At 33.7% G+C, this 14,288-nt stretch overlaps 2 protein-coding genes across 3 annotated transcripts in view; one reads left to right on the forward strand and one right to left on the reverse strand.

Moving 5' to 3' along the window:
- Positions 1 to 7,604, reverse strand: part of LOC143246685 (carboxylesterase 1E-like) — a 29,007-nt gene extending 21,403 nt beyond the window's left edge. For both annotated transcript variants that reach the window (XM_076493764.1, XM_076493763.1), the window contains exons 1-3: positions 6,882 to 7,604; positions 6,434 to 6,628; positions 5,958 to 6,132 (exon numbers count right to left, since the gene is read on the reverse strand). In XM_076493764.1, the coding sequence (XP_076349879.1) occupies positions 5,958 to 6,132; positions 6,434 to 6,628; positions 6,882 to 7,175 (664 nt within the window). In that variant the 5' untranslated portion in view covers positions 7,176 to 7,604. The remainder of the gene's footprint in view (positions 1 to 5,957; positions 6,133 to 6,433; positions 6,629 to 6,881) is intronic.
- A 3,725-nt stretch (positions 7,605 to 11,329) lies between these two features.
- Positions 11,330 to 14,288, forward strand: part of LOC143246688 (putative serine incorporator) — a 78,314-nt gene continuing 75,355 nt past the window's right edge. Inside the window, 1 exon segment of the mRNA XM_076493768.1 lies at positions 11,330 to 11,521. Within this exon segment, the coding sequence (XP_076349883.1) occupies positions 11,486 to 11,521 (36 nt within the window). The 5' untranslated portion in view covers positions 11,330 to 11,485.

A 14,288-nucleotide genomic window follows, 5' to 3' on the forward strand; every position in this document is an offset into this window, starting at 1 on the left:
CATAATTAATGAAAGAGCCATAATAATAAACTTTATCAGATAATCTGCAGACGACACTTTAACCAAAAGTTATTAAATATCATACATTTGAAGAAAGAACCAACAAATAAGTAAAATAACTATGATAACAAACAAAAAGTTCTATTTGCTTTTTTGTGATATATTATGTAATCTTTCATATTTTATAAACCCAACATGATTGCACTGGCTACCTGTCGTACATACTTGTTCAAGTAGAATATTATAAAAGAAACATTAAGAACAAGAAATTAAAGTTTTTTTTTTATATTTAGAAGCTATATAAAATATTTGAAATCTAAATCGACTGTTTTCGTTATTGTAAGTTTGATCATTTTTAGAGAGATGCAAAGTGCTGATCGAAGAAACAGTCATATATATATGTTAGTCACATGATCACTCTATGAGAACAACCAGTATTTATACAAAACAAATAAACAAACCGGAAATTCTATTTTAGTATCTTTCAGGCTGCTTACAATGAAAGATAAGATATTGACAGCATAATGACCTTTGATCTTTACAAAACTGAAATACGTCTGGATTAAGTTAGCTTTCATACAAGTCAGTGTACAATACTTACAATATTTCTGTTATTATAAGAACGTTTAGTAAACTTCACTACAGTAATATCCTTAAGTTATACTTACCTAATAAGTTTTATATTAAAGAATAAAAGGTAACTAGACGGGAGTCACTTTTGCAATATTTTTTGATAGTCGATGTTTTTAGCAATAAACTGGTGTATGTAGTTTGTTTTTTTCTGCTGGTGAATCTTAATGAATGAATGTTGCTGTTGTTGATAAACATCTAGACCTCGGGTGGACAGCTCCATGGTCACTGGCCACATATGGCCAGTGGATAACATAATTATGGTCAGTTCGAGTTCAGGAATCAACTTTTTCCATCATTTATTTTTTATCGCAAATTTGATAATCAGCAACTGCACTGCCTCACGTCATCGCTAATATCGCGCGTTTCATCACTGTCACAGACTCCGCCCATTTTGTAACGTCAGTCTGGTTTAGATGTTTGTTATCGAGTGTGTGTTGTTTTTCATGCGCTTTCAAACATATTCTTGTTGTGCAACTTTCAAGTGTTGAAATATATTTTTATTAATCCCATAATATAGATAAGTGGATAATTCAAAACGAAAGAATCCAGATGATGGTGAACACTTGGAAAATAAAGATTATTTAATGGATATGGCGTTAATGACGAAAAGATGCGCGTCACTGGAAAAACGTGAAACGAGAATGTAATGAAAGTTGGGATTTGAAATTTGTATTGATTGAAGTAAATAATAAACCTGTGTGTGTTTTGTGTAACAACTTTGTTTAGGAATATTAAAGTATACAACCTAGAGCAACACTTTAACAATTTTCACAACGAATTTGATGTAAAATTTCCAATTGATAGCAACAAATAATATGAATGAAATTAGCCGTCTGAAAGCACAACTTCATGAACAAAAGGGAGGCCTAAAAAGAATTTTATCATCGATAGAACTAGTTAAGTTAGTTAGATATACAACTAGCTTGGATTTAAGCTCAAAAAATCATCTTCTGATGCTGAACTAGTAAAAGAAATATTGATTGTAGTAATTGAAACTCTGTTGGAAAATTATGATTCCAAAATAAAAGATGATATTCTTCAAAAGGTAAATAACTTGCAATTAAGTCAAAGAACAACTGTCCGCAGAATGCTGGAGTTAGTGAAAGACATATAAAATCAGTTGTTTGAACAACTAAAAGACTGTTTGTAGTTTTCTTTAGCATCAGATGAGTCAACAGATGTAAGTGACACTGCACAGTTGATATTTTGGATTCAATAAGTAACTTCAGATCTTCGAGTGAGGGAAGAAATGCTGAGCTTTGTGGGTTACGAGATCGAATATGTGAAAAAAAATCTTTGAAAAATTTCTTGAAATGTAAAAAAAATTCAATCTGGATTTTAAAAAAACTGGTTTCTGTCACAACAGACGCAATGACTTGGACGAAATTAGGATTTATTTTTCTTTTGAAGCAGAATTTAATTGAAAATAATGTGAAGTCCACGCTGCCATCTTTCCATTGCATTTTGCATCAGGAAAATTTATGTATTCAGATGTATAAAAGTGATGAATTGAAAATTTTGATGGACATTGTTGTAAAAACTGTGAATTATATTAGAAGTGGAAGCTCTCTCATCCATCGACAGTTTGTTGAGTCTTTGAAGACTCGTAATCCGAGGGTCGCGGGTTCGAATCCCGGTCGCACCAAACATGCCCGTCCTTTCAGCCGTGGAGGTGTTATAATGTGACGGTCAATCGCACTATTCGTTGGTAAAAGGGTAGCCCAAGAGTTGGCGGTGGGTGGTGATGACTAGCTGCCTCCCCTCTAGTTTTACACCGCTAAATTAGGGACGGCTAACGCAGATAGCCCTCGAGTAGCTTTGGGCGAAATTCAAAACAAACAAACAAGTTAAAGTGTTATTTACATAATAAAAATTGTATAGATTATGTAAGTTGCAATAACGTCAAAGTTATAAATATTGTATAACATTACCTTTTTTTAAAGACATTTAAACCATTGATGGGTAAGTTTAAGTTTGATATTGTTCTTTTAGGGCAGGAGATGTTGTAATTTAGTCCTGAATAATCTTTAATCGCTTAATTGAGTAAATTTTAATTATTGCAGTGCCCTTGTAGGACTACTTAATGTTAAGGAAATGTAATGTCCTTTTTAGGCCAAATTAATTAATTTGTCTTCAGCATTAGTGATAAATAATATTCTCATTGAGACATGTATAGCATGAGTTATGGCTGCCTAGAAACGTGTTCTCAAATTTTTAAAGTATGATATAATTGGTAATTAATTATCTAATGAATTAGCATTTGCTGTTATTTTTAGAATTAACTTATTAGTTTGTGTTAAGAGTTCTTTTTTATGGTGAGTTAATTAGAAATGATTCAATTAATTAATGATTGTTACATTTATTTTGAATAAGTCTCCAATTTATTATGTTATGCTCATTATGTTAAGTATTGCAATTTCAAATAACCAGAAACTTGAACTTGAATTTGAAAGTTAATCAAATATTAACGTGTTAAATTTGTGGTATTTGCCAACAACATTTATCTGCACAATATTCGTTTTCTAACAAAAATCTATTTCGATATACAAACAAATAAAAACGAAATACAGTTTATAACAACGGTTATTACTAGTAGTTATTACAAATGATGGTTTATAGACAAGAGTTTTACAAAGTTACAGATAATACTGATTTTTATATTTGGTCTAGAACTGAATCTTTTATCAATGTTCATGTAGAGCAAATTAATTCTTTGTTGATATATATGTACAGTTCTTGTGTTGGCTAGCTAGCTTGAAGCATTCGTACACTTTCGCCAACAACAATGTCTAATGTCCTTATAGAAATAATAACGTCTCAACTGACTTACTGAAGTTGAGCGGTTTGTAATATTTGAAATTCATAAATGTTCTTGGCCCAATTCTGTAAATTTCTGATTAATTGACGTTAACTGCAGTTATAGCTTCCGAGGCCCACAGTACAGTATGTACTGCAGCTGACCAATAATAATTCTCCTGTCTCTCAGCACGTCGGTTGTTTTACACCAATCACGCGAAACTCTCGAACATTCACCAAAGTTTGCAACAATACTGTCAATCACTAGTATTAAATACACTCGTGGTACATTGTTTATTCTTGAGTTCAAGAACGTTCTACAAACTTCGAGAATAGGCGGGTAAATACACACGTAGTACATTGTTGATTCTTGAGCTCAAGAACGTTCTACAAACTTCGAAAATAAGCGGGACTTGCGTAATGCACAGTGAAGAATATACATCACATACAAAAAGGAAAACTATATAGAAACAAGTATAAGCACTAAAATAAATTTACAACAGTAAATCTGTTACATGATTAACTATAGACGTGTGAGATGCGTACTGTACGAGTCGTGGCGTCTTAGAAATACGTTCTCTACTTTGTAGTACTATAATGTAATCATTCATTATAACCACCCATTTGGCATTGAACTATAATTTCAGCCCTCCATGTCATCCCAGCAATGCGTACTTAACGAATCAATATCTGGTGACACTTTTTAGAAATGCGAGGATATCTCCCCTTTTTCCCTTTACAACAGTCAACTTAAGGATGGAATTTGAGTTGTTAAAACGTAGTATAGTAGAAATAATTAGTAGTCTGTCTCTGGGTTAGTCAATGAGGCATTCTCCTTCAGATCGATGAGGTAGTTTTAATTGTTAAAAAGTGGTCTAGTAGAAATAATTGGTAGTCTGACTCTTGGTTAGTTAATGAGGCATTCTCCTCCAGATTAATGAGGTAGTTTTAATTGTTAAAAGAGATCTAGTAGAAATAATTAGTAGTCTGACTCTAGGTTAGTTAATGAGGCATTCTCCTTCAGATCGATGAGGTAGTTTTAATTGTTAAAAAGTGGTCTAGTAGAAATAATTAGTAGTCTGACTCTTGGTTAGTTAATGAGGCATTCTCCTCCAGATTAATGAGGTAGTTTTAATTGTTAAAAGAGATCTAGTAGAAATAATTAGTAGTCTGACTCTAGGTTAGTTAATGAGGCATTCTCCTTCAGATTGATGAGGTAGTTTTAACTGTTAAGAAGTGGTCTGGTAGAAATAATTAGTAGTCTGACTCTAGGTTAGTTAACGAGGCATTCTCCTTCAGATTGATGAGGTAGTTTTAATTGTTAAAAGAGATATAGTAGAAATAATTAGTAGTTTGACTCTAGTTTAGTTAATGAGGCATTCTCCTTCAGATTGGTGAGGTAGTTTGAGTTTTTTTTAAAAAGTGGCCTACTAGAAATAATTAACAGTCTGATTTTCTAGTGTAGTTAATATGACATTTGCCTTCATATTAATGAGGTAGTTTGAGTTGTTAAAAAGTGGCCTACCGAAATAATTAGCAGTCTGACCCTTTAGTTTAGTTAGGAAATCATACTTCCCCCACTGGCTTATGTTCCTTCAGCTCGAGAAACCAGTGTCCATTTGTTTTTCCAATGTTCCACAGTAATGGATCTGTGGATTTTAATTTTTAATTTGTTGGAACCAGTTTTAGGCTTATATTAACGAATTATGAAAAAAGGACAGGTGGCTTTGGTTTTGTTTTGTTTTTTTTCCTCAGTTGAGTTCGCATCACCTCTGGTTGTTACGTTTGTGTACAGGTATATAGCTAAGTGTGTGACTTATCCTGTTCGTAGTAAGGTTTTATCGTGTGGTGTTAGTGTTTATTTTGTGAATATATTTAAAGCTCAACTTATAGCTGAAATTTATTTCGGTTTCTTACAGTTTCGGTTACGAAACAAACTGTCAAACTTCTACAGTATCTGTCGCCAATTTGAACATTTGGTTAGAGGGTTGACGGGGTTATGTACTATGCAGGCATTTGTAATGGTAAGTTCTGTTTGATTTTTTATTATTCTGAGGCTGGATTATGTTAAATACTTTTTTCTACGATTATTTGTAACTTTTTTCCAGTTTATTATTTTTGATATTATTTCTCATTTATTGTTTTTTACCACTAATTTTATGCGTATGTAATATAATTTATTATTCCTATCTCTATTTTTGTACTACACATGTATTTACAATCATTTTCATGCGATGTATTTGATGTATTTTTGTTTATAACCCCTCTGTGAGGGTGGATTAATAAATAAAAATAAATATTTTTTTTTCCGTATAAGAAGTCTCAGATTCGATCCCACACCCACTAGAAGTTACGTTGAAATTATAACGAAGTGTTATATCACTCCAATATCATGTCCTGAATTTATTGAAAAGTTTAACAATCCTTTCAAAACAGTTTTAAAAAGCCGTCGTTTAAATGGCTAAGCACAAAATATCAATATTAAAATTAAAATTTAATATTTTAAACAAATGTAAGAAGTAACCCACCTAATGGACCCAGTCGATAGTTCATCGTAACAACCACGACGCCCCCTGTTGACGAAAGCCATGCACCTGGGTAGAACCTGCCACCGCTTGCCCCATTAGACCCTCCGTGAATATAGACCATAACAGGTATTGTTTGTATCGACCTCTTAGAATACACCACATTCTCGAACACAGACTAAAAATTACAAATAACAAGTGTGGAAAGAAGTATTCTAGAATTTCAATTATTACGCGAGAAAATAAAGTTCGATATATTAAAACAAATCACAAATTTTCCACTCAACACATCAGTATCTTTTTACTTATTATGTACCACTTAAATTATATAGTCTTCCCCTGTAAAAGAGTGTTTCTTCCAAAGAAACAAAACAAAACAAAAAAAACAACAGGAAGTCCAAAGACAACAAAAGTAACGAGTTTCATTAACACTTTCAACTACGTATCATAAATATTAGTACAATACAAGACTGACATACCTCTGGGGTGTAAATATTTAAACTCAAACAATCTTCACTCTGCCGATATCGATTACGGCGACGTCCAATTATATTCTTGCTTTGTTTTTTGTTATTTATCAAATCTTTGATCTTGAAGCGATTGTGTTGAATACAGAGTGGCCCAAACTCTGTTGCGCTTAAGATACCTGACCAAGGCTCTTTTCGAACTGGGGCCTGTGACAAGATTGAATTCATAAATGATTGTGTTATTGTATCAAACTTTAATATCTAATCAACCTTATTCTTTTTAAGACAATATCTAAAGCTTTCAAAAAAAAATTTGTCTACATTTCTTAAAATATTGTCAGCTTTGTGTACAAAATATGGGCTATAATACTAAGGTAATTAATTTTCCACAGTTAATATGCCAGAACCTGGAAAAACTCAAAAGGTAAGTAGTGGTGTTTATCAAAATATATTCACTAACCTTGAACCTGCGGATGCCGACGGGGGGCTCGGCGTAAGGGACATCCAGAAACGTTACTACACGTGCGTTATTAGGAAGGTTTACGACAGTACCTCTAAGTCGACCACATTTTGTTTCTGCCATTGGTAAAGTTTTTGAAAAATTTGCTGCCAAAGGATTCGATTGTAATTCTTCTATGCTCGTACATAGTCGAAGTAGCGAAGTAACGCTTAGTAACAACGTTAATATAACTTGTTTGTTTAAAGTTTTCATGTTGGTTGCTAGGGCGTGAACGTGATCATCTTGTCGAGTCATATAACATGAGTGATATACAGCTCATCAGTATCTTATCTTGATCAATCAACCTCACAGAAGTTTCAATATTATTCTTTTGTGCAGATGGAATTCAACAACATTCATGCTGTTTTAGTGCTTGCTAGCCTCACACAGTGGAAAAACGTGGGAAAAGTAGACGTATTGCGAACCTGGGGACCTCCCTATCGACCGTCTTTTGAAGTTAGGCGAATAATCGTTGTAGTGACGTAAAACTGTATCACGCAAAAACATTTTAAAGTACGTGAGCCGAAATGCGTTTAGTTTCTATTGACATACTAGATTGATTGTTTCGCCTGTTCTACAGAATAAACTTAAGTATCATGTAAAGGGAATTCATCTAGATTTCTTTCAAGTTTAATGGGCCGTACTGTACGAAGATAAAATTACGTACTCGTAGAGTCAACAAATACATCACATGGAGATCATTCGTATAGTTTAGAGCAAAGCCACACCAGGCTAACCGCTGTGTTTACAGACGGAAACCGAACTTCAAAGTTTAGCGTTGTAAGTCCGCAAATGTCTTTACCACATCCAGGGGAATTCCTATAACAAAAATGAATTATAATAATATTCTAGGGTTGTTCATATATCTAAAAAATATAATTTATATACGATTTTCAGCAAGTAAATTATATTCATGAAAGAAAGTAAAGAGAACTGAGACAGACAAAAAATAAAGCAGATATCCTATAAAAATCAACACTATTTGGTAAATCGTGAGAAACTGGACTTAAAGATTAAAATGCATTGACACAAGTTATTCATATTACGTGGTGTCTCACTAGCATAATAAACCGCTGGCGAAGTAAAATATCAGTTATGGAGAGAAAATCGCTAAGTCAGGTCGGATGTCGTCGTGGAATTTCTTTGAATGAGTAACAACAAACCGTAATTGTTACTAATATTGCAAAATTTTAATGGCGGAGACTTTTCTATGCTACTGATAATTGGGTGACAACTACTTGTTGGCCCGGCATGGCCAGGTGGTTAAGGCATTCGACTCGTAATCCGAGGGTCGCGGGTTCGAATACCTGTCACACCAAACATCTCGCCCTTTCAGCGGTGGGAACGTTACAATGTCATGGTTAATTCCACTATTCGTTGGTATAAGAGTAGCTTAAGAGTTAGCGGTGGGTGGTGCTGACTAGCTGCCTTCCCTCTAGTCTTACACTGCAAAAATTAGGGACGGCTAGCGCAGATAGCCCTCGTTTATGCGAAATTCATACCAAACCAAATCAAACCAACTATTTGTTGAGGTTATGTCTAACCTGCTTCAATATAATTGGCTTTCCAACTACTCAGCGATAAGTCATTAGACTTACGACACTAAAATTCGTATATCGATACTCATTGTGGGCAGAGCACAGATAGCCCACTGTGTAGCTTTGTGTTTAACAACAACCAAACCAATATAATTGTTCAAAATAAAGCTAAGCTTTCATAGAAGACAACCATTTAATGACAACTTATGTTTTCTGGATCAGTATCATGAGAATTGATATACTTAAACTTTGAGGGATAACAAAACTATGTTTAATGCGACTGTATGTATCCTAGGTTAATAATAATTTATTTTCTGTCGTATATATTTTGCTCGCTATGGTCAGTTCTAACTTTACATTAAAACAAAACAAACTGAAAGGTTTAGTTACAAAACAAAACAACAGCTGGCACAACAACTCCTTGAAGACTCCAATTTATGTGCATACAATTCTAGTTTGTAAGCAATAGGCTTTCTGTGTTATAATACTATAATCTGGGGTTTGATTCCCCGTGGTAAACAGAACAGATATAACCCATTATGTAGCATTGTGATTAAATACGATCAAATAAACATTTTAGACAAAGTACAAATCAGTAATAAGCACTTCTAGTTATCGTATCGGATCAGCAGTTTCGGGTAGCTCCCTGACATGGACTAGCTTTACTTAAATTCATATATGCTTTTCTTGGTTTTAGGGAAATAAGTGTTTACGTTTATTTATTCTAATATTATAATTCGCTATCATCTAATTACTGATCATTCACTATAATCTAATATACTCAGCACTTATTTAAACAGCACCACCTGCTGAAACAGCAGCAGTGACTGTAGTGCACCATGAAATATCCATTTTGTCTTCTTTTGGTGGCTAAAATTTAAATTTCAGAATACGTACGGCAAACTCTTCCAATATTAAGTCACTTGGTACGCTTTATAAAAGAACACAGAAGGAGACAAGTGTATCAAAGGTATCAAGACATTTATATATATATTGATAGATAAAGCAAAAAAAAAAAAGAAAAGGACATTTGTTGTCCGCTTCCTCAACTATAGAGAAGAAATGGTGTTTTGGACCCTAAATTTTAATCGTTGAAATCAAAAAATCATTTTAGTTATTTATGAACTGTAACCACAAAAACTTTGAGTTGTGGGAAAGTTATGGTAATGAAAGTCTATCCTGTCATGCAGTTGAAGAAACTGATTAAAACCCTCGTTTTAGCCACCATATATCTAAGCATTTTAATATAATAATCTTTCAATATAGGACGCTCACAAAGATAAAAATTTTCAGGACGGAAGGTTTCAGATAACAGAAAACATTTTATTATATATGTTATTGAGACTTATATATAGCTTTGAGTTATTGAAGTAGTAACTCATACATATTGGACAAGACAGACACTGTACGATGTTAAATAAATAGTCTTCTTTTGTGGTTCTATCTCCCTGTGGCTTAGCGGAAAGCTTGAAAGTTTATAACATTAAAATTTGGGGTTTAATACACACGATAAACAGAAACAAGATAACCAATTGGGTAGCTTTGTGTTTAAAAACAAACACAATTTAGTGCGCTTTTTTATATCTATAGTCACTCCCGTAGGACAACGGTAAGTCTTCAGATTTCACAATGCTAAAATCAAGGGTCCGATTTCCCTCGTTGAACATAATAGATAGCTCGATAAGAAAACACTCACACTAACACATGGTTAACGAAGATTGTTATATTCATACAGGTTAATTTGTTGAATTAGTTCAATTAATCAGGAAAACATAAATGACATTAGGTTTATCATATTCATAAATCAACAAAGTAACATATAATTCTCATTAAAAAATCAAGTTAACTGTATACTTTTTTCTCATTTTTCTTAATTTATTCACGAAGATGTGTGTTTGTGTGAGAGGGACATCTGCAGCTTATTTTATTCCTATAACAGTATTTAAGCCTATTGATTTCCAAATGTTCCTCAGTTTTCGTCGTTTTAGTCCCGCGCTGGTAAAGCGGTAAGTCTACGGATTTACAACGTTAAAATCAGGTGGGCCCAGCATGGCCAGGTGGTTGAGGCATTCGACTCGTAATCCGAGAGTTGCGGGTTGGAATCCCCGTCACACCAAAAATGCTCGTCCTTTTAGCCGTGGGGGCATCATAACGATACGATCAATCCCACTATTCGTTGGTAAAAGAGTACTCCAAGAGTTGGCGGTGGTTGGTGATGACTAGCTGCCTTCCCTCTAGTATTACATTGTTAAATTAGGGACAGCTAGCGCAGATAACCCCCGAGTAGCTTTGTGCGAAATTCAAAACCAAACCAAAACAATTTCGACTGTCCCATTCTTCAAGCGGCCTGGCATGGCCAAGCGCGTAAGGCGTGCGACTCGTAATCCGAGGGTCGCGGGTTCGCGCCCGCGTCGCGCTAAACATGCTCGCCCTCCCTGTCGTGGGGGTGTATAATGTGACGGTCAATCCCACTATTCGTTGGTAAAAGAGTAGCCCAAGAGTTGGCGGTGGGTGGTGATGACTAGCTGCCTTCCCTATAGTCTTACACTGCTAAATTAGGGACGGCTAGCACAGATAGCCCTCGAGTAGCTTTGTGCGAAATTCTAAAACGAACAAAACGAAGCATTCTTCAAGCCAAACTAAAATTATTAAACAAATAAATAAAACAATTAAAGCAGCCTTTCATGTCCTAAAAATAATCTTTCATTAATCATGAATTAGCACAACCTCCGTTAATGAATAAATTCTTATAAAATAGAAATATTTCTGCCTGAAAAAACAAATTTAACAACGTTCGTTTGTGTATCTTCTGTTTCTACTTTCTTTGAACAATTACTATACAACATCTACAGTTTCGACATTTTATTTCTCCGGCAGATGGCGAAGACCAAAAGTTGTTGCTGTGTGGAGAAATGACATCATAGTGATCAATGTTTTACCGAGGTGTATAAACGTATGGTATTTTGTGAGCAGTGATTAAATTAACATTTAAACTGAAAGAAAGAAAGGTTAACACTTTGAAACGAAATGGGAGCTGTTTTAGGGATTTGTACAGCTGGCCAAGTAAGTAATTCTTTTGAACAAAATTAAAATGCTGTGCAATATATTAGAAACAAGTAAAACAATCTAATAGGACAATGACATTTCATTTGTAATCAAAGGTAGGCTTGCAAGATAGAACGTACGATACACTGACGTTAAGCCTACGTTGTACTAAAATCAAAACTAAGTCGTTAACTTGTAGTAGATAATGCCTACGTGTTAGTATGCATGTGATAGTAGTAAATAATAGAGCTGTTACTTGTAATAGTACCTTTTGTTGTGGTGCTGTGTGCTCAGGAAGAAAGAAAATGGGAAGTATAACGAGACATGAAGCATCTAACTTATTTCAACTTTAAGTGTACTCAGCTAGTCCCTAACACGGGCCTTTCTAGTGATGTTAAGTAGTTCAATAGTAGTGATGTAGGGCTATGTGCTTAGAAGTTAGAAATATTTATGCTTTATGAAGTTATTATAGTGGTTAGCTCTTCGGTTACTGTTAGGGCTAAAATGTATGTTAGCCATACATATGCCCTTTTCAGATTTGTACTATGGTTCATTGCAAAGAAATAATAAAATATCTGTAACAGAAATATACACTAAAAGATATAAGTTGGTTATGTTTTGTAACAAGAAGTTTGAAACTTGAACTCAATACTATACTATCTGACATGTACAGTCCAAATGTAACACATCTTGAAATAATATTTCAAAACAACCCGTATAAATACTACACTTCTAGATCTGTGCAGAAGAATGTCACAAAATCTGCATGAAATGACTTGTGGAAAATAAACTACAAGGTTAGATGTAAAGTAGGGATGTTGAACATTTCTGCTTTATGGCTCTTAAAACAATAGATAATCAGTTAAAAACCTTGAAATCTGTTTATTATATAGAATACTTTATAATATTAATAAATATTAATATATTTATAATATATAATGCAGTAGCATTACTTATGTAGGGAAAACTTGGACTGTTCATCAAAAATCTTATTTTAAATATTTCTTCATTAGGTTACAGAACTTTACAGTACTATACAATGTTTCCTATTATAACAATATGTAATGACAACTTCTGGTATTGTCTATAAATATCATAGCAAAAACTTTTGTGTCAACCAATTTCACTGTGGTGACATACTTTTAAATTGAGTACCTGCATTTATAAGTATTATCAACTAGTATTAATCTTTAAAAAAATCACAATTCTAGTGTAAGTTATAGCATTATTACCCCTTGAAATTAGTTTCTTAGACAAATTTAGTGTTTCTTTAAAAAAAAAACTTAAGTGCAAGGAGATATGGAAATGAACACCCAGTTATAGATAAACAATAAATTATTCAGTTCGAACCTCATTCTATTTAATAAAAAGTTTTGAGATAACGTGGTACCTATTGGTTCATCTCGGCTGTTCCACATCATAAATTAACTTTAAAAAAACCTTTACAGCCAGATTTTATCATTCATATACTTAAAAGATTTTGCTTCAATTCATTTACATTTGTTTTCTGTACAACATCTGAAGGCAACTCACTTCAAAGAAAAATAAAACTGAAGATTACTCCTACTCTGCTGGAATTTATACTTGTGTTTCCTAGTCCTGTGGTTCTCACTGTCAAATATGACAAACAGGTGATGTGTCAACACTATCAGTTCCCTTTACAATCTTGGTTTTCACTGTTAAATATGATAAACAGGTGATGTGTCAACACTATCAGTTCCCTTTACAATCTTGGTTCCCACTGTTAAATATGATAAACAGGTGATGTGTCAACACTATCAGTTCCCTTTACAATCTTGGTTCTCACTGTTAAATATGATAAACAGGTGATGTGTCAACACTATCAGTTCCCTTTACAATCTTGGTTCTCACTGTTAAATATGATAAACAGGTGATGTGTCAACACTATCAGTTCCCTTTACAATCTTGGTTCTCACTGTTAAATATGATAAACAGGTGATGTGTCAACACTATCAATTCCCTTTACAATCGTTTGTTCTCACTGTTAAATATGATAAACAGGTGATGTGTCAACACTAACAATTCCCTTTACAATCTTGGTTCTCACTGTTAAATATGATAAACAGGTGATGTGTCAACACTATCAGTTCCCTTTACAATCTTTGTTCTCACTGTTAAATATCATAAACAGGTGATGTGTCAACACTATCAGTTCCCTTTACAATCTTTGTTCTCACTGTTAAATATGATAAACAGGTGATGTGTCAACACTATCAAATTCCCTTTACAATCTTTGTTCTCACTGTTAAATATGATAAACAGGTGATGTGTCAACACTATCAATTCCCTTTACAATCTCTGTTCTCACTGTTAAATATGATAAACAGGTGATGTGTCAACACTAACAATTCCCTTTACAATCTTGGTTCTCACTGTTAAATATGATAAACTGGTTATGTGTCAACACTATCAGTTCCCTTTACAATCTTGGTTCTCACTGTTAAATATGATAAACAGGTGATGTGTCAACGCTATCAGTTCCATTTTCAATCTTGGTTCTCACTGTTAAATATGATAAACTGGTTATGTGTCAACACTAACAATTCCCTTTAGAATCTTGGTTCTCACTGTTAAATATGATAAACAGGTGATGTGTCAACACTATCAATTCCCTTTACAATCTTGAACACCTCAATCAGATTCCTTCAAATACTTTTTTTTAAAAGAGAAAACAGTTTGAGAGATTTCAAGCTTTCTTTTGTATGACAACCCTTCTTTTCCAGTCATCATTCTAGTAATCTCTTCTGAACCATTTCCAACAATT

This window comes from Tachypleus tridentatus, chromosome 3 (genome assembly GCF_004210375.1).
Source record: "Tachypleus tridentatus isolate NWPU-2018 chromosome 3, ASM421037v1, whole genome shotgun sequence".
In the NCBI taxonomy this organism is placed as follows: Eukaryota; Metazoa; Arthropoda; class Merostomata; order Xiphosura; family Limulidae; genus Tachypleus; species Tachypleus tridentatus.